This window comes from Musca autumnalis, unplaced genomic scaffold, assembly GCF_047663935.1.
Source record: "Musca autumnalis isolate F117 unplaced genomic scaffold, ASM4766393v1 scaffold_2, whole genome shotgun sequence".
NCBI lineage: Eukaryota > Metazoa > Arthropoda > Insecta > Diptera > Muscidae > Musca > Musca autumnalis.
The window spans coordinates 12,090,029-12,116,443 of NW_027411755.1; the positions used below are offsets into that span (position 1 = coordinate 12,090,029).

At 35.0% G+C, this 26,415-nt stretch overlaps 1 protein-coding gene across 4 annotated transcripts; it reads left to right on the forward strand.

Moving 5' to 3' along the window:
• The first annotated feature begins 162 nt into the window (after positions 1-162).
• Positions 163-26,415, forward strand: Tsp26A (Tetraspanin 26A). 4 transcript variants are annotated; one of them, XR_012410150.1, is made up of 7 exons: positions 193-432; positions 517-711; positions 779-859; positions 915-1,193; positions 21,032-21,148; positions 21,722-21,965; positions 22,037-26,415. XR_012410150.1 is itself a non-coding variant. In XM_073966963.1 (7 exons), the coding sequence occupies exons 1-7, from the start codon at positions 346-348 to the stop codon at positions 21,788-21,790; spliced, it is 939 nt and encodes a 312-aa protein (XP_073823064.1). In that variant the 5' UTR covers positions 193-345; the 3' UTR covers positions 21,791-22,055. The 4 variants fall into 4 exon arrangements, 3 of the variants coding, with proteins under 3 accessions (XP_073823062.1, XP_073823064.1, XP_073823063.1); XM_073966963.1 differs by adding an exon at positions 20,776-20,886 and having other exon boundaries at positions 21,722-22,055; XM_073966961.1 differs by having other exon boundaries at positions 163-432; positions 21,722-22,055.

Sequence of the window (26,415 nt, forward strand, 5' to 3'; positions counted from 1 at the left end):
TCCGTTGAACTCTTTGCTCACCAAAGTAAAGCGATATGAAAAAAATCTTTTAAAATTTGTCACATAAAAATCGTGGGTTGGCAAATCGAAATTCGACCATGAAAAGTCGACGTTTCAATTTTGATTTCTAGACTTTCAAACTAAAAAATCGACTAATCTATTAATCGATAGTCGACTTACCTATCCCTAGTTGTTTTATTGTCATTGTTTTTCAAGACTTGAAATTCAAGAGCAATTTGTTTTCCATTTCAAGATTCAAGATTCAAGATTCCCATTTCAAACATTCCAAAGAATACAGAAGAATCTCCCCACTCATCCTTTATCAAAAATATAAAATTCCAAATAATGCCAGTGAGAAAATATCGCCATGAAACTCGAGAAGTTAGCTGTTGTATGAAGTATTTATTGTTTCTGTGTAATACATTATTTTGGGTAGGTTGAAAAGAAGTGGCTGTGCAAAATTGTGTGTTGGTGTCATGTTATTTGCAAACTTTTGTTTTCATTTCGTACACACAGATGACGGGATTAATCATTTTGGCAGCTGGAGTTTGGGCTTGGAATGAAAAAGATGCCTTTAGTAATCAATTCAAATTGACCTTATTGGTCTTAGATCCTGCCTTTGTTTTAATATGTTCTGGTAGTATAGCATTTCTAATTGGATTTACAGGCAGTGTTGGAGCTTTAAGGGAAAACACCTGTTTGCTGGGAACGGTAAGCAGAAACATGATAAAATTGTCTTAATATATCAAAATAAACCTTAATATTGTTTTCTATTTAGTTTATTCTTCTTATGTGTGCCCTTTTGATTGTGGAAGTTTGTTTTGGTGTCCTGTATTTAGTACTCAAGGATAAAGGATGGGTAATATAATGGACGTTTAACAATTTTACAAATAATAAATTATTTTGGTTTTTAGATAAAAGACCAGGCAACTGAGGGCCTGCGAGCATTCATCATCCACTACCGTGAAGATCCTGATCAACAAAATCTCATAGATTGGATACAAGAAGATTGGTTACAATGCTGCGGCATTGAGGGACCAAAAGATTGGGATAGCAATAATTATTTCAATTGTTCATCAAGTGCAATTGGTAGCCGCGAAGCTTGTGGTGTTCCCTTTTCATGTTGCCGTCGTCAACCTCATGAGCTGATCAAGAATAAACAGTGCGGTTATGATGTCCGCAAGGAGGGATATGTAAGTTGTAATTAGATGTAGTTTTATATCAGTTAGAAAAATTCCAATAAGAAAATTTCACAGAAATGTTCGTTGAAAGTGAGTCAGGCACAAAGAAATTGAGGGAGTGTTTACAAGGTTTCTTAGAGAAAAGAAAAGTGGATGTTATGGATTATGTTTAACGTCAAAGCAGGAGGCTTGCAGTTAACGCAAAACATAAAATCTTCATACAGTAGCATGCGTTTATTTCTAAAAATGTAAAGTCATTAATACAACTTACAACAACAAATATTGCTGAAGCTTACCGCAGTTTTTCACCTTCTCCTTTGACTGCAAAAAGACAAATACGAAGAGTAATGCCATTGCAAATTCCAAATGTCCTAATCAGAAAAAAGGTCAAAGAGGGAGAATGGAGGAAACTGCGATAACCATCAACATCACAAACAGAAATATGATAAATCACAATGACGATCGATAATAATACATTCGATCGTAAACACAATAAAAGCGCTTGGCGTTGACGTCAGATAAGAAATAAAATATTTAATAAGTACCGTTCTGTAACACCCCCGCCTCCGTGGAGTGGTCAGCTTCACCATCATCTAAGTCCAGGACGGCTAGCTTTGAGACAGCTCGTTGGAGAACTCCTGAGGAAGTTTTAGCATCAGCTCGACGAACAACACCATCTGTAGATGATGGTATGCAGATGAGTTCCATACCTCGCCGCCATTGATTACGTGGAAGATTTGGATCGCAAACAAACACAACATCTCCTACTTCTATCGGCTTCGTCCGTTCACACCACTTTACTCTTCTGGTTAATGTGGGCAAATATTCAACAACCCACCGTTTCCAGAATCTGTCTCGTAAACTCTTAGCAACACGCCACTGCTTCTTCAGGCGGAAGATTTGTTCATCTGGTATGTTGGCTGCAGATGTTTGTTGAATATTTTCTGTTCCAAGCAAGAAATGACTAGGAGTAAGAGGCTCCTCCTCATGAGGGCTTATGGGCACATGAGTCAATGGCCTTGAATTTACTATATTTTCAGCTTCAATAATTAAAGACTGCAAAACATGTTCCTTTGGAGAGGTATCCTTCATGGTTTGTCGTAAAACTCTTTTAACACTTTGTACTAACATCTCCCACACACCACCACACCGAAGTCTTTGCTGGGCAATTAAATATCCACTCAATGCCTTTTTCACTTAATTCATGTTGAATTCTATCGGCCTCGAAAACGTCATCAAACCGTTTGGACTCTTCATTTGCTCCAATAAAATTCGTCCCATTGTCGGATCTGCTTCTTACAGGCACACCACGACGATTTATAAAATTTCTAATAGCGATTATGCACGAATCCGTTGATAAATCATGAGCTATTTCCAAATGTATAGCTCGGATTGTCATGCATGTAAACAATGCTATCCATCTATTTTCGCTTCTTCGTCCAATGGTGACATTTATAGGGCCGAAGTAGTCAAGGCCTGTGTATTTAAAAGGCCGGATGTAAGGCTCTAATCGGTCAATAGGCAGTGGACCCATAACAGGGGCAATTAGTTTGGCGTTGTTTTTTCGACAAGTAACACAGCTGGCTACAATTTTCCATAAGACTTGTCTTATTTGTGGAATCCACAATTTTTTCATGATTTTGATGCTTCATCTGGCAATGATGATAAATAATATACAACAAGCCTCGAAAAATGGTGATCCTTAGGCAATATAATCGGTCTTTTCATGCTATATGGCAAGCAGTTGGCTGCATCAATTCTTCCATATACTCTCAATAATCCATTTTCGTCAATATAAGGGGCTAAGTTCTCTAATTTATTTACTTTTGAGACTGGCTGTCCCATTTCAATATTTGTGTTGTCTCCAGAAAATGATTCTTTTTGAACTTGACGGCATAATACTGCATCAGCTTCATTTAAATAATATGCATTTAAATCAGGTAGATCTCGAACGCCGACTTTTTTGCGGCAAATATCTATAAAACATAGTATTTGTGCAACCATTCTTTTTAAACGAATATATATGATGAAAACCTTTCAATATTAATAAAAATATTTTTCAAAATTAAAAGCGACATCTTTGGTCGTATTTCTTCTTCATCCGCTTCATCAAGATGATGGCATATCTGGTCATTGTTCGGCCTATCTTCTTCAAAACTTTTTAAGAACGATGGTCCATTTAGCCGTCTTGACGAAATGAAAAATCAATTTGATTATAATATTGTTACCCATTTCCAATTATGAATTTTTGTAGATTCCAATATTTCCGCTATCCTATGGGCAACGTTCGGCTTATAATTTCTATGACTGCTTGAAATCCATTTTAAAACAGTCTCTAAGTCACTCCATAGGGTTATCTGTTCTGGTACCAAATTGTGTTCAGCAAGTATATTTTGTTTTATTCTTGTTCCTAATTCGGCTGCTTGTAATTCCAGACGGGGAATCGATGCCCTTTTTAAGGGCGAACATTTTGTTTAAGAACATATAAAACTAACTCCAATTTCATTCTCTGTGGTAATAGATCTCCAATAGGCAACAGCTGCAAATGCTTCTTCACTAGCATCAACAAAAATATATAATTCCAACTTTTAAGGCTTTCCAGGAGGGAAGTAATATCGATTCAGGCGAAATTCTTTTATATTAATTAGCTTGTTTCTCCAATTTTGCCAGGTTACTTCGATGTTCTTGGGAATCTCTTCATCCCATCCACAATCAGTCAAATGCTACGTAAAATCAATTTTCCAGCAATCATAAAATAGCTCAAAAATCCAAGAGGATCAAACATTGACATAATGATACTTAATACTTGACGTTTAGTCCCGGTCCACACTAGCGTGAATTTCATTAATAAATGTCATAAAATTAGGTGTTCTTAAATCGAATTCCCCACTACAGCAATTTTATGATTCTACTCTTCTATGGACGTCGATCTAAAGACGCATAATTTCATATCAAAATTTCAGTGAAATTACTGTAGTGTGGCCCGGGACTTAGTGGGTATTTTCTTTCCAGAAATGTCAGGATAAATCTCGTTAAATGTTAGATTAAACATAGATGTATCGGAGTCCGGGTCCCAATATAGACCTAAGGCCCAGAACAGAATCAATCGTCGCTTGCTTCCCCAAATGTCAAATTATAAAGGAATGCCAGAGCCTCTTTGCAAATCCGCATGCGTTCTTCCTTAGGAGGCTCTGGCATTCCTTTATACTTTGACATTTGCGAAGCAAGCAAAGCAAGTGACAATTGATTCTGTTTCTACCTTAATACCTTCTCTCCTGATTCCATTGCAGCGATAGCTTTCGACGAAGATAAACCATCAAGTGCCAACATGACATCATATGAATTTGATAGAAATCCTCTGAGTTCAAATCCACAATTTTTATGAATTTTTGTAACTTGCTTTGATATTTCTATAGCTTCATCCACCGAATCGAAACTATCAACAAAATCATCCATATAGTCATGTTCACAAATTGATTCTATCCCTGGGATGGCAGTCAATATGTTCATTGGCATTAGTCTTCATAACATATATGGCTGAACACGGTGAGCTGGCGGTTCCAAAAGTCATGACTGTCATTTCATATTCAACAGGTTCTATATCAGAGTTACAAATTCTCCATAAAAGTCTTTGAGATATTCTATCACTTGGCTGCAATATCACTTGATGGAACATTTCTCTAGTATCAGCACACACTGCAATATTTCCACGCCGAAAATTATAAAGTATTGAAGGCAATGATGAAATATATTGGGTCCCTTTAAAAGGTTGTCATTTAATGACGTCCCATTTACCTTGACGGCTGCATCAAAAACTAACCTCATTCTCTAACCTTATTCTCTTTGTTCGGGTTAATAACTCCAAAATGTGGGAAGTACCATTTCCTATTTGATATCAGGCTGATATTTTAATAACTTCTGCATAAGCAGCATACAAATTTGAATCCCTTTTCAGTTTCCTTTCAAATCCTTCAAGTCGCCTAAGTGCCATTGTGTAACTATCTGGCAACTCCACATTCTCATTTTTCCATAATAATCCGGTCTAAAATCCATTTCCAACTCTTTTCGTCGATTCATGAAGAATTTCGTTTGCCCTTATATCGTCATCCGATTCTATTAATGGGGCTGCTCGAACACCCATGCTTTCAATGTTTAGATAATCTTCCACCATTTTGTGGACATGTTGATCTTCATCCACACTTACGAAAAGACACGATGATTGAGATGGCGATATGACCGTGTTTAGACATTCAAACTGGAAAGAAAATTTTTCTTCTCAATTTCTTTTAAAATTTCCTTGTTGTTTAGACACGGAAATCATGTTTGTGTCAATTTTATAATTTTTCTTATTCTTTTTCACACTCATTTTCTCATTGCGCTGTTCAAAAACAAAACAAAATTGTAATGAAAAGTAAAAATGGACGTGTGTGATAAACAATTAATTATTAAAGGAACCCTTATTTCGAATTGTTTTTGCTTAGAAAATTAAAAAAATTGTTTTTTTTTCAATTGTCTCCGCTGTTGTTTGTTTCTCGACAGAGAAAATAAAATGAAAGAAAATGCAAAAACAAATCTGCAGCCAACTTCATGTTGTATACGAAGAAGAACGAAATAAAATAGAATTTGCCAGTACAGAGGTGTGTGTACCCCCTCTTATTCCTCTCTACTCCCTCGCCCATAAACTCAATTTTCTTTCCCATCAACTTTCCCTGTATAAACAGGGACCTTCGATTTACAGGGTCAAAAAACAACCCATCAGTGTTACAGGCAAAAGGTCCCGATAAAGATGGCAGTACGTAAGAAAGGAGAAACAAGTAAGAAAAGCGTTAAGTTCGGTCGGGCCGAACTTTTTATACCCTCCACCACAAATTTCAGCCATTTCGGTGGATTAATGTGGCCACAACCTTCAAAATACCGATATTCGGAAGGTACCGTTCTATGGGGGCTATATGATGGCGTGGACCTATACCTACAAATTTCTGGGGGAAAGTTTTATACGCCTAAAGAAGACTAAATACCAAATTTCAGCCATCTCGGTGTGATAATGAGGCTAAAACGTTCAAAATATCGAAAATCGGGAGATATTGTATTATAGGGGCTATATCAACACGTGGACCTATATAAAAATTTTATGGTAGAAATGTTTCTTAGCCTCTGGAAACACAAAATGCAAAGTAACAACCGATTCTTTGGTCAAATGGGTCTAATACATTCAAAATATATTAAAATGACGCGTACTTTATAAGGAGCCTTATGTGGGGGCTATACCAAAACTTGGTCCTATATTACTCAACTTTGGTAGGAATGTTTTCTGGCCTCTGAAGACACAAAATACCAAATTACAACCAATTCTGTGGTCAAATGTGTCTAATACATTCAAAATATATTAAAATGACGCGTACTTTATATGGGGCCTTATATGGGGGCTATACCAAAACGTGGACCTATATAACCCAACTTTGGTAGGAATATTTTTTGGCCTCTGGAGACACAAAGTACCAAATTACAACCAATTCAGTGGTAAAATGGGCCAAATATCTTAAAAATTCCTTAAAACGACGACGCGTCACGTCGTTTTGTATGGGGGCTATACGAAAGCGTGGACCTACATAGCCCGCTTTCAATACCAAAAGTCCTACGTAAATATAACATATTTTCCCAAAATTTCATCAACCTACGTCAATCCGTTCGGACGCTAGAGTGATTTCCACAGACGGACGGACATGGCTATATCGATGTAGAATTGCACGCTGATCAAGAATATACAGTCTGTCGCAAAAGTTAGTATACACCGTTGAAACCAAAATGTATTAGGGATAAATATCACTATAACTTATTGAAAACAACAAACAATTAGTTTTATTTGATAGACAAGAAGGTTGTCTTCCGTAATAACAATTAAAAGTGCGCAATATTTGCATACATTAGCAAATGTACGGTTCGAATCCCAAAAAGACCAAAATTTATGTCGCAAAAGTTAGTATACAACGTAGAATCCTCCTGGAACTGTGTAAAAAATTCTTGATATTTTTGAACAAAATGAAACTAAATCAGTACTTAAGATCATAAAGAGTATATTAATTGGTTTTAGTGGCAGTTATAGTACTTATAGTGACAAGTCCAACGTACACTGGATCGTAAAATCCACAAAAATTGGTCATCTACAAATATAACAACTGTAGCGCCAAAATTCCGGATGTTATGTCTTGTTTATGAATTTTAAAGCCATGAAATGCTCAGAAAGGCTCTAAAGTTTCAATATGGGGTGATCTTGATCAGTTTCGACTTGTCCCTTTTGAAGAAACGGGAATTTCTTGAAGGAAACCCATACGTTTGAGGCCGTTGTCCTTTTGAAACATGTAATAATCCTTAATCCTTACTCAAAAGGACTTTCCTTTTCAGTTAATTTTCTCACAAATTATGTCCCTTTTCACATTCCCACCAAAAATAGATAGTAGGAGAACCTCAAGTTCTGGTGTAAGCTCTACAGTGATACTCCACCACCACAGAAGGATATGATAGCTAATTTAAAATTTTAATACAGAGCTTTCTCTGCTGTTATAACGCATGGATTGTGCAAAAACGTTCTGAAAAGCTGTGTTCGCTTCACTTAGGACCAAAATACAACTAAATGGATCAGTTAGAAGTAGTTCATTAGACATTAGTAGTAAATTAAACACTAGGGATACGAGAAGCATGTCTGATACTGCTGAAAGGCCGGTAGGACAGTATAACTGTAGGGCTTACAACGGACCTAGGTTCTCCTACTATTTACTTTTGGTGGGAATATGAAAAGGGGCAACATTTGTGAGAAAATTTACTCAAAAGGAAAGTCCTTATGTGTAAGGATTAAGGATTATTACATCTTTCAAAAGGACAATGGCCTCAAAAGTATGGATTTCCTTCAAGAAATTTCCGTTTTTTCAAACAGGACAAGTCGAAACTCGATAAAGATCACCCCAAATTAAAACTTTAGAGCTTTTCTGAGCATTTCATGGCTTTAGAATTCATAAACAGGACATAACACTCGGAATTTTGCCGCTACAGTTGTTCTATTTGTAGATGACCAATTTTTGTGGATTTTACGATCCAGTGTACGTTGGACTTGTCACTATAAGTACTATAACTGCCATTAAAACCAATTAATATACTCTTTATGATCTTAAGTACTGATTTAGTTTCATTTTGTTCAAAAATATCAAGAATTGTTTACACAGTTCCACGAGGATTCTCCGTTGTATACTAACTTTTGCGACATAAATTTTGGTCTTTTTGGGATTCGAACCGTACATTTGCTAATGTATGCAAATATTGCGCACTTTTAATTGTTATTACGGAAAACAACCTTCTTGTCTATCAAATAAAACTAATTGTTTGTTGTTTTCAATAAGTTATAGTGATATTTATCCCTAATACATTTTTGTTTCAACGGTGTATACTAATTTTTGCGACAGACTGTATATACTTTGTGGGGTCTACAATGATTATTTCGAGTAGTTACAAACGTAGTGACAAACTTAGTATACCCTCATCCTATGGTGGAGGGTATAAAAAGTGGGTAATAAACGTGGCTTTTTATGGGACTTCTTGGAAATGGCAAGAAGCACAATAAACTAGGACGATAAGTCCCGGTCCACACTGGAGTGATTTCAATGAGTCCCATACTAAAGTAATTTTGTGAAATTGCATTAGTGGGTAACTCGATCTAAGAACGCCTAATTTCATGAAATTATCTCATTGAAATCGCTCTAGTGTGGACCGGGACTAAACGTGGATTTTTAAAAGAAATTTAGTTGAGAACAAAACGGACGATAAACGTGGATTCTTAAAAGGTATTTAGTCGGGAACAAATAGGACGACAAATGTAGATTTTTAAAATATATTTAGTGGGAAACAACAGGGACCATAAACGTGGAATTTTTAAAGATATTTAGTAGGAACAAAAAGGACAATAAATGTGGATTTTAAAAGAAATTTAGTAGGGAATAAAAGGACGATAAACGTGGATTTTTAAAAGATATTTAGTAGGAGACAAAAAGGACGATAAACGGGGGTTTTTAAAAGATATTTAGTAGGAAACAAAAAGGACGATAAACGGGGATCTTTAAAAGATTTTTTGTAGGGAACAAAAAGGACGATAAACGTGGATTTTTAAAAGATAATAAGTAGGAAACAAAAAGGACGATAAACGGGGATTTTTAAAAGATATTTAGTAGGAAACAAAAAGGACGATAAACGGGGATCTTTAAAAGTTCTTTGTATGGAACAAAAAGGACGATAAACGTGAATTTTTTTAAAAACATTTAGTAGGGGAAAAAAGGACGATAAACGTGAATTTTTTTAAAGATGTTTAGTAGGGAACAAAAAGGACGATAAATACGGATTTTTAAAATATAGGCTGACTTCATAAATGCAGTATTTACATTGCAAAAAATGACAATATCATAAAAAGATGAAGTAAATATGTGTGGCAACACTGACATTGTCAAAAAAGAGACGTGTCATTCATGAACGCACACATTGCTTTACTTTTTGTAAAATTCCGTTTTTTGAAAATAAATTTATTATATTGAATTATTACCACAAATCCGCCATTCTAATAGTTTCTTATGTATTTTTTCTGTTTTCTTTGCGAATGTCAGTTGGCATAACAGTACTAAAGAAATGTTAATTGGTGTGCATTCCACTTGGAAACACTGCACGAATTCGGAAATTGCTGCGCAGTGTGATGTGTCGCGTGACATTTATGAAGTAGCGACAATGTCAATAAAAAGACATGCTGCATTTTTGAAGTCGCGACGATGTCATTTGACGCATCATACTGCATTTGTGAAGTCAGCCATATAGTGGTGGAATACCAAAAGACTACTTATAGTAGATAATTTTAAATAATTTTAAATGACTGACAAATCTTGTTTATGAGAAGTTTTACCGTCTTTTATATAAAACTCTACGTGTTATACCCTTGACACTATAAAAATGTGCCTCATGGTAATAATGAATTTAAACAACACATATATCTTCATGAAGCTAGGTACACATTGTGAGTTTTGATCAGATAAGTGTCCAGCTACCATGTGTTAAACTCTTTAATAAAATCTAAGCTAACGGCATAAGACGCGCTTCACTATTTAACCCCGCAATAATTTTATCGTTAAGGGCTAAAGGCCAGAACAGAATCAATCGTCGCTTGCTTCCCAAATTTAAAGGAATGCCAGAGCCTCCTAAAGAAGAACGCAGGCGGGTTGGTTTTTCTTCAGGGTTGGTTTTTCTTCTGGATGAAAAGTTTAAAAATTTTCTACTAACAATTCAATATAGTTTTGTTTCCAAAAAAATGTATATTTTAGCATTTTTGTATAAATACATAATACCAATTAGTCGTTACGACACGTCAACTTCCAATTTTTTATACGACAACGCCAACCGTAATAAGGGTGATTGTATGTTCCGGAATACAGCTTATGGGTACATTAAACTATTGGTCTGTTCCAGAACTACAAGAATCTTCACATTTTTACTACAATAACAATTTTTCCTTTATGTTATCGAAAAAATAGTAAAAATAGTAGATTCTTCAAGTACAGGAACACGTCGTATATGTTTCATACATATGCCTTTTCCAGAATCTGGAAGAATCAACACATTTTACTACGATAACAATTTTTCCCTTATGTTATGGAAAAAAGTTGTTGATTCTTGGAGTTCTGCAACAGACCACATGTAAAAAGCATATAGCGTAATGAACCCATTATGTGAATTAGAAGATCGAACTTAGTTCCACTTGTTCTTTCCAGTGAATTCAATAAAAGTCTTTGAACACAACACAACAAACATTTTTAGCCGCAAATTTTGCACGATAAAAGTTTACCAGAATGTAGTGGATAAATCATTCCAAGTAAGATTAGCGCGGCTTTATAATGTTTTACCCAACAATTTAATGATATTTAATATATCACCGACATCTTTCACAAGACATCTTATCTTCTGCATCCCTTACACTGATCAGATGCTTTTCCTCTTTCCATCGCTTGATGAACGTCAGATTGGTTTCTATTTTCGATATATATTAGGGATATATATATATTTTTTTTTTGAGGAAAATTATATTATTCAGAAAAAAAACTATATCTCATAAAGGCTTCTTCATATCAATGACATATAGCCTCCTCCAATTCTGAACGACGAGCCGCACACTAAAACACCGCTTATTGAGGCGGGACATGTATGTAATATGTATGGTATTCTGTTAAATTTGAAAAAACCAAAGCCCTAATAAACATGGGCTTTTTGATTTCAAAAACAAAAGATTCAAACACCTTCTCTTTTTCAATGATTTTCCAGCAACCCCAAATACATATTTTTGCAAAAATTCTAAATTCTGTGAGAAATTATCCATTTTATGGAATGATATGGAAACATGCCAATTGAAAACGGATCGAATTTTCATTCATGTTTTTCAAAATATTCAATCAAAAGTAGAAAATATTAGTTTTTTAAATTCCAATAATTTATAGACATTTCCTTGTTTTGTATAATATACCGCTGACACATTGCAAACAAAAACAAATTTCTATGTGGTTGTTGTTGAGTTGTATATGTTGTATTATTTACTTTACCTTGTTCGTTCTAGCATGGCTTTAAGTATAATTTACATACAAATATGTAATATCAGGTAACTCATTTTAATTGGTCCCATGGCTTAGAATTATTTTAAAGATGGATAATAAATAAATAATGCAAAACCACTAACATTTATATTAGGTAAAGGATTATTGAATGTTTCGGAACACAGCCTATATGAGATAGAGGATCGAACTTAGTTCCACTAGCTCTTTTCAGTGAATAGTTTAATAAAACTTGTTGAACACAACACAAACGTTTGTTTACCTCGAGGATCTTTGTCTGGATGATTTAAATGTTAAAATAAATTGGATTTAGCCGCGAATTTTGCACTTGATAAAAATTAACCAAAATGTGGTCACCATATAAAGTAAGCTACACTCGTGGACTAATAACCAACATCGGTGATAACATGTTTATTTGGAATTTTGATAAAGCCGATCTTGATGCATCTTCTAAGAATACGCCGATGTTTAAGTTCCCCCACAATAAGAGCATGTAATGATGGTATTTTATCTGAATGGAAAATAATTATAAAGAGACCTGGTGTGACTACTACCGCCGTTTGTAACATTCTAGTTCAATTGATTTCGGCGAACACTACAAATGCCAGTTTTGATGTTATGATAGACGTTTGAGGTCACAATCTTACCAAACGTATACTAATGGAAGACGAAAATAAAAGTATTTCATTCTTTGCTTTAAGATCAGAAACATTAACACAATCTAAACCTGAAGTTGTATTCAGTGTGCCAAAAGGTGGTCATATTAGGAAGCAACTAATCAATGTCAAGGAAATGGAAGGAAAAAACAACGTAGAATCTAATCTATGGATGAATTTCGACAAGATTCTTGCTAGCAAGCAATTTAGCGATATAACACTGGTTGCATCATGTGGAACTGAGGTCAAAGCCCATAAAGTTATTTTAAGTGCACGCAGTGAAACTTTTGCAACCATGTTTCTCAGTGAGCTACTCGATGATCGTATAAAAATTCCGGACATGTCGGCCGATGTAATGAAAGAAATGTTAAACTTTATTTACACTGGTGAGAATAAAATATCCAAACATATGGCTATTGACCTGCTCTCGGTAGCTAAAAAATATGTCATTCCGGATTTGGAGACAACTTGTGAAAGCATTCTAACGACAACAATGGATGTGGCGACAGTTATTGATATTTTTCTATGTGCCGAACAAGCTGGAAATACTCGCCTTAGAACCAATGCTGCTACATTTATAATAGACAATATTAAAGCCATCAAGGAAACAGACGCTTGGAAAAATCTTAAAGATACAAGTCATGATTTATATGACGAACTTTTGGAAAAGTATTTAAACGATAGCTTTTAAAATAAGATTGTAAATCTTATATGTATCCATATCGTAGCTATGTATATCCAATATAAAATTGGATTACAAACTGAATGTTTGTAAATAAGTTATTTTTAATAAAAAATCTATGAATTTGTTGAGTTGTCAATTAAAGGATTTTGTTTATCTGCGATTAGTAATCAAAGGACAGTAAACTTTGATTTTTAAAACAAAAGGTATTTAGTTTTGTCCAAATGGACAATAAAAGTGGATTTTTTTAATATATTCAGTCGGCCTAAAAATGGACAATAAACGTGGATTTTTTAATATATTCAGTGGGCTTACAAATGGACAATAAACGTGGATTTTTTAATATATTCAGTGGGCCTCCAAATGGGCAATAAACATGGATTTTAAAAGATATTTAATAGGGCTCCAAATGGACAATAAACGTGGATTTTTAAAAGATATTTTTACTAGTGCTCAATATGGGCAACGTGGGGGTTTAAAAGATATTTAGTAAAGCTACAAAAGGGCAATAAAACGTGGATTTTTTAAAGATATTTATTAGGGCTCAAAATAGAAAATAAACGTGGAATTTTGAAAGATATATAGTAGGCCTCAAAATAGAAAATAAACGTGGAATTTTGAAAAATATATAGTAGGCCTCAAAATGAACAAACAACTTGGATTTTTAAAAGATATTTAGTAGGACTCCAAATTGACAAAGACGTGAATTTTTAAAATATATTTAGTAGGACTTCAAATTGACAAAGACGGGAATTTTTAACATATATTTAGTAGGGCTTCAAATGGACAATAAACGTCGATTTTTTAAAGATATTTAGTAGGGTTCCAAATGGACAGTTAACTTGGATTTTTAAGAGATATTTCCGCCAGCCGGTAGAATAACCAACTTATGTCAGATTTTTTCGTAGTATTTCAAAAATGTTCCATATGAAATAGGTTCTATTATTATATTTTATCGGTACGGTTTAAGATATCTTTATGGCACAGATCTTGCTTTGTCTATTAATGTGAGATATCGACTTGCCCATAGTCTGGTTATACCTACTGTGTTGTACTGCTTAATGGTATATACTGGTCAAAGTGTTATTGGCGTTAATTTTCTAAGATCGTGTTCCCAGTTATATCAGGCTTTGGATACATTTTTTTATAAGTTGATTCGTAACCAATGTCCTAAATTTTTAATTTCTGTTCAATTTCTCCTCTTCTACTAGAAGAAATCAATTGAATATTTATACTACTACTTATCTAATGTATAAAAAATTCCAAGTGAGATTAGCGCGGCTTTATAATGTTTTGCCCAACAATTTAATGATATTTAATATATCACCGACATCTTTCACAAGACATCTTATCTTTTGCATCCCTACACTGATCAGATGCTTTTCCTCTTTCCATCGCTTGATGAACGTCAGATTGGTTTCTATTTTCGATATATATTAGGGATATACATATATTTTTTGAGGAAAAATATATCATTCAGAAAAAAAACTATATCTCATAAAGGCTTCTTCATATCAATGACATGTAGCCTCCTCCAATTCTGAACGACGTGCCGCACACTAAAACACCGCTTATAAAGGCGGGACATGTATGTAATATGTATGGTATTCTGTTAAATTCAAAAAAAAAACCAAAGCCCTAATAAACATGGGTTTTTTTGATTTCAAAAACAAAAGATTCAAACACCTTCTCTTTTTCAATGAGTTTCCAGCAACCCCAAATATTTTTGCAAAAATTCTAAATTCTGTGAGAAATTATCCATTTTATGGAATGATATGGAAACATGCAAATTGAAAACGGATCGAATTTTCATTCATGTTTTTCAAAATATTCAATCAAAAGTAGAAAATATTAGTTTTTTAAATTCCAATAATTTATAGACATTTCCTTGTTTTGTATACTATACCGCTGACACTAACATTACAAACAAAAACAAATTTTATGTGGTTGTTGTTGAGTTGTATTTGTTGTTGTAACAGTTCGGTTGTATTCGGAAGCTCTTTCCTGAAAATTATAAAGGAAGAATGGAACAAGGAAAGAAAATGGAATATATTATTAATTAGTTGTGTGAACAGGATTTGATGTTGGCAATTGAAGGAATTGTGCTACTTCAATTGGATGTGACCACAAATCAACAGGGGTTAGATTTGTGGGGGCGGACGGACAGTTGAATAGATGTGAAGTATCGTGAGGGCTTTGATGGCAGGAGGGGCACCTGTTTATGGTACCGGGAACAATGCGTTCTCTGTAGGAATTGAGAATGCTACTGTAACCAGACCTAAGTTGTGCCAGTATGGAACGAGTTTGCCTTGGAAGAAGCCTCTCACTATCCGAAATTGCTGGAGGATGTTGATTTAGGACTTTATTGTTTTTGTACACACTTATGGCTTCGGAGACCGCCCGTTGGTGCACAATGTTCAGGGAGTCCGTGTAAGACAATCGGTTGACGTCCGATGGAATGACGTCTTGGATGTCATCACGGTAACACCTGAAGTCCTTACGGATGCGTCTAGGTGGTGGATCTTCCATCACTACGTGATGGTTAGGGTGACTCGGCTGATGACTAGCCAGCAGGAACTGTCTAGTCAGCAACACAGTATGTTGCCTGACTGACAGCATCCTGGTCTCCTCATGAAGATGATCCACCTGTGACATCTGGACGCAACCCGTAGAGCATTATTTTGCGTCGTCTGCAGGATTCTCCATTGGGTGTCACTCAGGAAGGAAGTCCAAACCGGGGCAGCATAATTGAAGACAGACCGACCGATGGCCTTATAGGTCGTTATCAATGTCTCCTTATCTCTGCCCCAGGAGGTGCCAGCTAAAGCTTTAAGGACTTTGTTCCTGGATTTCACTTTCTGGTTGATGTAGGTGGCGTGCGAAGAGAAGTGGAGAAGATTGTCGAAAACTACCCCAAGGATCTTTGGACTATGAACAGTGGGGATACGCCTGCCTTCGACAAATACATCAAGCTGGTTGTTAACTTCCTTCGTCCAGGAAGTGAATAAGGACACTGAGGACTTTGTAGGCGATAGCTGAAGATTGCGCTCCCGGAAAAAATGTGTGATGGTGGCTAGGTAGTTGGAAATTCTAGCACTTACGTCGTCGATGTCAACACCGGATGAAATTATGGTGCAGTCATCAGCATACGACACCACCGAAATATCTGCTGGCGGAGGAGGGAGATTAGCAAGATAGATGTTTAATAAAATGGGGGATAGTACTCCACCTTGGGGTACTCCCATTTTAATCTTGCGGAATTTGGATTTTTGGCCTCGGAATTCAACGAAGGCTTGCCTACCATTAAGGTAATTGGCAATCCAACGCTTGGCGTCATTGGGAAGGGTGGAATTCATGACGTCAGAAATCAGCATGGAATGGTCGACCGTGTCAAACGCCTTGGACAAGTCAAGCGCTGCCACAATGGTCCGTTTGGGTGGTCGTCGCTGATTTAGGCCGTTCGCAATCTTTGTGGTTATCTCTTGCAAAGCCGTGGTTGTGCTATGAGCTTCCCTGAAACCATGTTGGTGCGAAGCAAGGTGGAAATGCTGTTTCAGGGATGGGAGCAATAGGGATATTTGTTGTAGTATTTACTTTACCTTGTTTGTTCTACCATGGCTTTAAGTATACACGGTGCGCCTTAACTAATTTCAAATGGAAGGTGCTTACACCTGGGAAGTTTTTGCAGATTCTGAAACTACAATGCTCATAGATGAGAAATATCAAGAAACAAAAAAAATTACCGGAGGGATTTCCAAATAAATCGCGATTTAAGTTCACATTTTTAGGGGTTCTTTAGGTTTTCACGATTTTGCTTGGAAACCGCGAGCCCTTTGTAAATGGGTAAAAAGAAAATGTTGTAGCTGTGAAAATTCTCCACAAGATTGACCTCTATGATATTTTCGTAGGTTTTTTCGTTTTTGAGATATAGTAGTTCAAATTGAGACAATGCACTGAGTGTATCGCCTCCTTATAAAACAATGTCATTACTGCAATTTCCCAAATTAAACTTATATATCTTGAAAATGGTACAACCTAAAAAAAAACATTGTTCCACAACATCTCATACGGGACAAGGGAGACTTCTCTCATATCAATGAGTGCACCCCGATTCATATTTAGCTCAATGATATGGGACCTACTGTTTATCGCCGAGTCCGAACGGCGTGTCTTAAGACACCACTTATGGAGAAGTTTTTTAAGGCTGAAATACTCAGGAAATGTCGCCAACATTACTGAGGGGTATTTTGCCACCGTTGAAAAATGTTTGATGTTGTTTGGCCGGGGAATCGAACCCCCGACCTTCTGCGTGCAAGGCGGGCGTGCATACCATTGCACCACGGTGGCACCCAATGGTACAACCTAGTAAAAATAAATTATCCAATCTTGTAGAGAATTTTCACACCTTCAACATTTTCTTTAGTCTCATATTGATATGACTTGCGGTTTCCAAGCAAAATCTTGAAGACTTAAGATAAAACCCTAAAAATTTGAACTGAACCTCTATATCACAAAAATGGCAAAACCTACGAAAAAACCTAAAGGTCAGTCTTGTAGAGAATTTTCACAGCTACAGCATCTTCTTTAGACTCCTTTTGATACGACTTGCGGTTTCCAAGCAAAATCGTGAAAACCTAAAAAATCATAAAATTGTGAATTTTGATCGCGATTTATTTAAAAAATCCCTCCGGCGATTTTTCTGTTTTTTTTTTTATTTTTCTTATCTATGAACATTGCTGTTTCAGAATCCGCGAAATCTTCCCACGTGTAAGCGGTTTTCATCAAAAGTTAGTTAAGGCGCACTGAGCATGATATTGTTTTATAAGGAGGTGATACAGTCAGTACATTGTCTCAATTTAAACTTCTATATCTCAAAAACGGTAAAACTTACGAAAATATCATAAAGGTCAATCTTGTGGAGAATTTTCACAGCTACAATAGTGAGAACCTAAAGAACCCCTACAAATTTGAACTTAAATCGTGATTTTTTTGAAAATCCCTCCGGCGATTTTTTTGTTTCTTGATATTTCTCATCTATGAGTTTCAGAATCTGCAAAAACTTCCCAGGGGTAAGCACCTTCCATTTAAATTTGGTTGAGGCACACCGTGTATAGTTTCATATGCATCCTGAGAGTAGTGATAACATACAAATATGTAATATCAGGTAACTCATTTTAATTGGTCCCATGGCTTAGAATTATTTTAAAGTTGGATAATAAATAAATAATGCAAAACCACTAACATTTATATTAGGTAAAGGATTATTGAATGTTTCGGAACACAGCATATATGAGTTAGAGGATCGAACTTAGTTCCACTAGTTCTTTTCAGTGAATAGTTTAATAATACTTGTTGAACACAACACAAACGTTTGTTTACCTCGAGGATCTTTGTCTGGATGATTGGATGATTTAAATATTAAAATAAATTGGATTTAGCCGCGAATTTTGCACTTGATAAAAATTAACCAAAATGTGGTCACCATATAAAATAAGCTACACTCGTGGACTAATAACCAACATCGGTGATAACATGTTTATTTGGAATTTTGATAAAGCTGATCTTGATGCATCTTCTAAGAATACAAGCCGATGTTTAAGTTCCCCCACAATAAGAGCATGTAATGATGGTATTTTATCTGAATGGAAAATAATTATAAAGAGTCGTGCACCGACTTCTACCTCCGCTTGTGACATTCTAGTTCAATTGATTTCGGGGAACACTACAAGTGCTCATTTCGATGTTATGATAGACGTTAGAGGTTACAATCTTACCAAACGTATACTAATGGAAGACGAAAATAAAAGTATTTCATACTTTGCTTTAACATCAGAAACATTAACACAACCTAAACCTGAAATTATATTCAATGTGCCAAAAGGTGGTCATATTAGGAAGCAACTAATCAATGTCAAGGAAATGAAAGGAAAAAACAGCGTAGAATCTAATCTATGGATGGAACTCGCAAAGATTCTAGTTAACAAACAATTTAGCGATATAACACTGGTTGCATCATGTGGAACTGAGATCAAGGCTCACAAATTTATTTTAAGTGCACGCAGTAAAACTTTTGCAACCATGCTTCAGAGTAAGCTACACGATAATCGTATAAAACTTCCGGACATGACGGCCGATGTAATGAAAGAAATGTTAAACTTTATTTACACTGGTGAGAATAAAATACCCAAACATATGGCTATTGATCTGCTCTCGGTTGGTAACAAATATATGATTTCGGATTTGGAGACAATTTGTGAAAACATTCTAACGAAAACAATGAATGTGGCGACAGTTATGGATATTTTTCTATGTGCCGAACAAACTGGAAACATTCGCCTTAAAACAAATGCAGCTACATTTATAGTAGACAATATTAAAACCGTCAGAAAAACAGATGCTTGGAAAAATCTTAAAGTTAAAAATCATAGTTTATATGTCGAACTTTTGGAAAAGTATTTAGATGATAGGTTGTAATTTAAGATCGTAAATCGTATATGTTCCGTATCGTATCTACATATGTATATCTAATTTAAAATTGAATATTTTTAAAAAAGTTGTTTATAATAAAATTATATGAAATTGTTATGTTGTCAATTAAACGATTTTGTTTAACTGCTATTAGTAATCAAAATTCTAATAAGAAAATTACACAGATATTCATTCTTCTTAGAAAGTGAATCAAGTACAAAGAAAATGTGGGAGTGTTTGGTTTCTAAGAGGAAAAGAGAAATGAAAAGTGGATAGTGTAAACAGTTCTAAAAAAGAATCCAAAAATCGCAACACATAAATATGTTTATTTTGTTGATAGCTGGGATCAAGTGGAGGAAAAAGAGGGTAATAAACGTGGATGTTTATAGGAATTATTGGAAATGGCAAGGACAAACTTGGATTTCTAAAAGCTATTTAGTAGGGCTCAAAAAGGACAATAAACGCTGATTTTTAAAAGATATTTTGTAGGGCTCACAATGGACAATTATCTTGGTTTTTTTAAATACATTTAGAGTAGGCTCGAAATGGACAATACACTACGATTTTTAAAAGATATTTTGTTTGGCTCCAAATTGGCAATTAACTTAGATTTTCAAAAGATATTTAATAGGTCTCCAAATGGATTTTTAAAAGATATTTTGTAGGGCTCCCTATTGGTAATTAACTTGTTTTTTTTTTTTTTTAGATATATAGTGGGGCTCCAAATGGACAATAAACGTGGATTTTTAAAAGATATTTTATAGGGCTCAAAATGGATAATAATATTTAGTAGGGCTCCAAATGAACAATAAACGCGAATTTTTAAAGATATTAGGGCACCGAAGGGACAATAAACGTGGGTTTTTAAAAGATGTAGATAAAATTGAACTCTTTAAGGGAGGTAAAGAAAAATTTGAAAATGTTATTATCAAGATAACCTATCAAGTTGGGTAAAACCCTTTTGAAATCTCCAAATCCATATCAAAAATTGTTAGCCAAGCAAGAAACTTGTCTAGGTTTATGATATATTGTGCCCTTGAAGAATTTTCTATCTACTATGTGAAATGTTGTACTCACTTTAAAGTCTACAAAACATTAGTAACAAACTCTGTTTAATTTTCTTCCCGTTTGTAATTACATGCTAACCTAACATCCCCAAACAGCCTGTTGATAGACATATTTACGAACGTGGATGCTTAAGGGCTGGTGAAGAATTTCTGGAAATGCATATAGTTTCCATATGGATATATATTATGGTGACGGTGTTTTGCCAGGTTAAAACTTTTGGAACTTAATTGAGAAATGTTTTGATTTTTTAGGTTTAGAGCTTATTTTTATAAGCACTTTTTATTTGATTTGGTCTTTGAGTTGTTATTTATGTTTTTGGTTTTTTTGATGTTTCTTGTTTCTTTTGTTTAGAGTTTTGAAATTGCAAAAATTATTTACGATAAAGGCTGTGTCCAAGCCGGTGAAGAATGGATGGAACGAAATCTTATTTTAATTTCGACAAGTGCAATTATAGCAATTTTCTTTCAGGTTTGTTTTTCGTTATTCTTATTTTAATTATAAATTTGAACGTTTTTATTTATTAATAAAATTATTTACATTAAAATGTATTATTTATTTTTATTAAATACTATTTTTTAATTTTTCTAAGATGAAATAATTTCATTTATAATTCTTATTAATTTCTAAAGATTATTATTTATTGTTATTTTTAATATTTTTTATTTATTTATTTTTTTTTTCAAATGAATTACATTAAATTTTTGTTGTAGTAAATTTTACATTTTAAAAATTGCAGTAAATTTCATTAAATTTAGTAGAGTTTTTTTATTAAATATTTTTTTAATTTTTCTAAGAGGAAATAATTTCGTTTATAATTCTTATTTATTTTTAAAATTTATTATTAATTATTATTTTTAATATTTTTTATTTCATTTTTTTTTTAATTTTTTAAAATGAGTTAACTTTAATTTATTGTTGTAGTAAATTTTCCATTTTAAAAATTGTAGTAAATTTCATTAAGTTTTAGTAGAGTTTTATATGCGTTAAAAAAACTTTAAATATTGTTTAAACATATTTATACTTACCCGTGTCTCCTTACAGATCCTTTTCGTTATTTTCACCCAAAATCTTCGCGCCGATATTAATGCTCAAAAATCCAAATGGCACTGACAATTGCCCAATAATGTTCCCTAAGAAAGGCTTGTTGCTGTATAAGAAGAGAAGATAAATGAAGCAAAACACAATCAAACAAGGGATTTCGAATATAAGAGAAGTTTTCTAAACTTTTCTCACACCATTCATGCAAGAAGCTAATGTAAAAAAAAACCAAGAATCTGTTAACTGAGTATGTAAGCAAAATTTTATGTTTATTTTCTATAGAATTAATTACGTTGCCAACTTTTTGATAATCTAAAGGAAAAAAAAAACAAGAAAACTTTTAGAAGAAACTCAAGCGAACGAACAAGAAGAAGAATCTATTTTACTATGCATATTTATAACAATTTTACCTGTCACTTCAATTTTCCTTAAATTTATGTACCTAAAACAACACAAGAGAAAAACTACTTATAATTAATAGGATGTGGGGATATTTGAATGATTGAGGAGTTGTTTTAGTGGGACGACATATAAAGTACACCTTTTTATAAAAATAAAATCATTTATGCAAGGCATTTATGTGAATGTACTTAAGCGCAACAAGTGTTGACATTTGAATGTGCATTTTTAGAATTTAGTTATATATGTATGTATGTTTTATGTGTATATATTTTTTATTTAGAATCTATTTATTATTTTTCCGCAGAAATTTTAGTTAAAAAGATAACCAGAGCGAAAACGGCAGATATTTACAGACCGAATAAGTTTGAAACCTTAACACCCAATGCTATATTTTACGAGACTATTGGCTATACCGATTAAATATGGAAGTGTGTCAACAATTGTTAATTTAGATTTTAAACGCTTTGGAATTTAATTACACGTAGTGCAAGTCTGCTATTAAAGACAGTAATTCCAGTAGTGGAAATCTGTAACTCATTTTTTGAGTTACCGACAAATATCGGTAAAATTAAAACGCCAAATTATGAATGAAAAGTATCAATAAAAGTTGACAACACTGTTGCTATCGGTAGGATTTAGCAACAGCTTTATTTTGGTTGTTAACTTACAGAAAAATTTCGTTAATTACCGAAATTATAAGCATTTTAATTTTACCGATATTTGTCGATATCTCGAAAAATGAGTTACAGAATTCCACTACAGGTAGAGCTATGGAATTCCGTTTTCATTTATAGCAAGCACGATTTTAAATATATTTCGCCAGGGGTGGCATAAAATTGTCGAAATAATCATCACTGCATATCTCTCCAATGTCCCGGAAACTTTCTTAACTTTTGTCTTATCTTGATAAGTCCCCTGGTAGCTTCACATTTCCCTTATATGGAAGCAGCTTTCGTTTTCTTCGTAAATATACCTGTGTAAACAAAACAAGTTTGACTTCCACATCCTGCCAAAATCGCCTTAATATCCGGCGAAAAATTGTAGCCTAAAAACCCGGAAAAAAGCTTACTTACCGAAGAGTAAATGAATTTTACAGATCATCATTTCTGTAATCACTCGCCGTAGATGTAGTGCGATGGAATATCTATTTTGTACCCTTACTTACTTAGCAGGCCCATTACAGAACATTTGTTCCATAGACCGAACTAAGAAAAGATCTCCATTTCTCTCTATTTGTTGCTTCGCACACTGGAATACCGCGCCTTTTCATCTCATCATCCACTTGTTTGCGCCATCTATTCCTTGGCCTGCCAATTCTGCGTGCACCGCCAAGCGGTCCGTATTTATACGCCTTTTTAGCGGGTTCATCATCGCTCATTCTTATGATATGGCCTAGCCAACGCAATCGCTGCATCTCGATACGTTTAACAATATTGATGTCGTTGTATAGCAGATACAGCTCGTGGTTCATGCGACGTCGATCTTTCGAAGAATTTTTCTCTCAAACACACCAAGCACTGCCATGTCTGCTTGCGCAAGTACCCAGGCTTCGGAGCCATACATCAGCACGGGTAGTATCAGTGTTTTGTAGAGCGTTATTTTTGTTTGACGAGATGTGACTTTGTTTTTAAACTGCTTACTTAAACCAAAGTAGCATCTGTTGGCCAATACAATTCTTCTTTTTATTTCATAACTGATGTCGTTTGCTGTGTTTACGGAGGTGCCGAGGTAGACTAAGTCTTTTACTACCTCAATATTATAGGAACCAACTTCCACAGTCGGTCCGAGCTTAATGGACGCATTGCGCGTCGACACCATCAACTTGGTATTCTCACCGTTTACCGCCAGACCCACTTTAGCAGATTCTCCTTCGACCTTCATAAAGGTATCAGTTACTTCTTTTACTGATACACCTGTCACTTCTTTTGACGTTTGCCTCTCGTATAACCTTTTCTAGCAGGATGTTGAAGAGGTCACACGAAAGGCTGTATTCTTGTCTGAAACCTCTTTTGGTACCAAACTCTTCGGAGAGGTTCTTTCCTATTTTAACTGAGGACCTCGTGTCAGTTAAAGTCATTTTACAAAGCCGGATGAGCTTTGCGGGGATACCAAATTCAGAGATGGCTTGGAATACCTTTGAACGCAGCGGGCTGTCGAAGGCTGCTTCATAATCGACAAAAAGGTGGTAGTAGTCGATCTGCATCTCTTGGGTCTTCTCCAGGATTTGCTGCAGGGTAAATATCTGGTCAATGGTGGACTTCCCAGGTCTAAATCCGCATTGGTATGGTCCAATTATTTCGTTGACCATGGGCTTTAGTCTTTCGCACAATATCCCTGACACGATCTTGTAGTCAATAGGGTGTAGACTTATGCCCCTATAGTTAGAGCAAACAGTCTTATCTCCCTTCTTGTGGACGGGGCACAGAATACTCAGGTTAGAATCGTCGGGTATCCGTTTTTCCTGCCAGATGGTGCTTACTAGCTGATGAATACACCTTATCAGCGTGTCGCCTCCGGTTTTGAACAGCTCGGCTGGTAAGCCTTCGGCTCCTGCTGCCTTATTATTCCCCAGCCGATTTATTGATGTCTTTACCTCATCTTGGCTGGGCGGTATATATTCAATACCATCTTCTTGGATTGGGACTGTAGTATCTTCGTCGTCTTCGCTGCTATTGGATACCAACAGGTTTGAAAAATGCTCTTTCCATAACCTGACCACACTATCTGTATCAGTTACCAAATTACCTTGCTGGTCTCTACAGGAGGATGTGCCTGTACCAAAGCCATCAGTTTGATGCTTGACTCTTTGGTAGAATTTTCGGACTTCATTCTGACTCCTGTACATCTCGATTTTTTCACCCTCCCGCTTTTCCATCTCTCTCTTTTTCCTGCGGAAAAGACGTTTCTCCTCTCTCCTTTTCTCCCTGTATCTCTCTCGTGCGCTACGCGATGCTACGGATTGTAAAGTAGCCCTATATCCCGCATTTTTCTCTTCGGTGGCAGCACGACACTCCTGATCATACCATGGATTGCTTGGTGGAGGTCTCTGGTATCAAAGTATGGATTTTGCGGTTGTTCGCATGGAGTGGGCAATGCTTTGCCATTGCGCTGATATGTTATCGGGATGAGGAGTGCTTTGATAAAGCAATTGGGCTAGTTGAGTGGAATATGCTGTGGCTATCTGTTGTGATTGCAGCTTACCGATGTCTAACTTTCGTGTTGTGTCTGTTCGTACTTTGTTTGCCACGTTTAAGCGGGTGCGTACCTTTGCTGCAACAAGGTAGTGGTTTGAATCAATGTTTGCGCCTCGGAACGATCGAACGATGAATGTCTTCCATCTATCACAACATGATCAATTTGATTTCTTGTTTTCTGATCTGGAGACAGCCAGTTGCCGTTATGAATATCGAGATGATTAAATCTGGTACTGCTAACTACCATGTTTTTTGCTGCTGCAAAGTCTATCAGCCTCATACCATTGTCAGATGTTTCACTGTGGAGACTGAATTTCCCGACTGTTGGGCCAAAAATATTCTCCTTTCCAATTTTGGCATTAAAATCGCCTAGAATGATTTTAATGTCATGGGCAGGGCAACGGTCATATGTTTCTTCTAAGCGCTCGTAAAATATATCTTTGGTCTGTTCGTCCTTTTGTACCCTACATACAAAAAAAATATTGTTGACATAAGTCCATGTTAATTTGAATTTTTCAGCCACATTTTCCGATCGAATCAACTGGAAACTGAAATTTTGAGTTTGCTATGAACTGCAAGTCTTCTTGTCTCTTTGCCGTATTTGTTTATAAACCAATCCCAATATGAAATACACACTGCCCATTATATTCTCCAATATAATTACAAATAGCTAAACATTTAACTGCCAATTAGTCTTCTTTGATATTAGAATCTCAACAAAAGTATAACCTACCAAAACTCCTCAAACATTCTAATACCGCCTAAATAAATAAACAGAACCTGTTAACGCCGCCTATCATAACTAAGCTTTATATTTAAGTGAAAAACAACAAAAGAAATTATTTTTATTTTTATTGCTTTCAAAGTCTTTTTGCTACAAATTTTTGCAAAACATTCTCTGTGGTTTTATTTTTGTAAATTTTGTAACAAAACCTATTTTTATTTCCATTTGCGAATTAATCTTGAAATGCAGCTGTGATATAAAAAAAATAGAAAGACAACTATCTGTTTCTTTTAGTACTATCTTTCAATTAAAAGAAAATACAAAAAAGGAAAAAAACATAAAATTAAATAAAATAAAAGACATTAAGCTAATCAAAA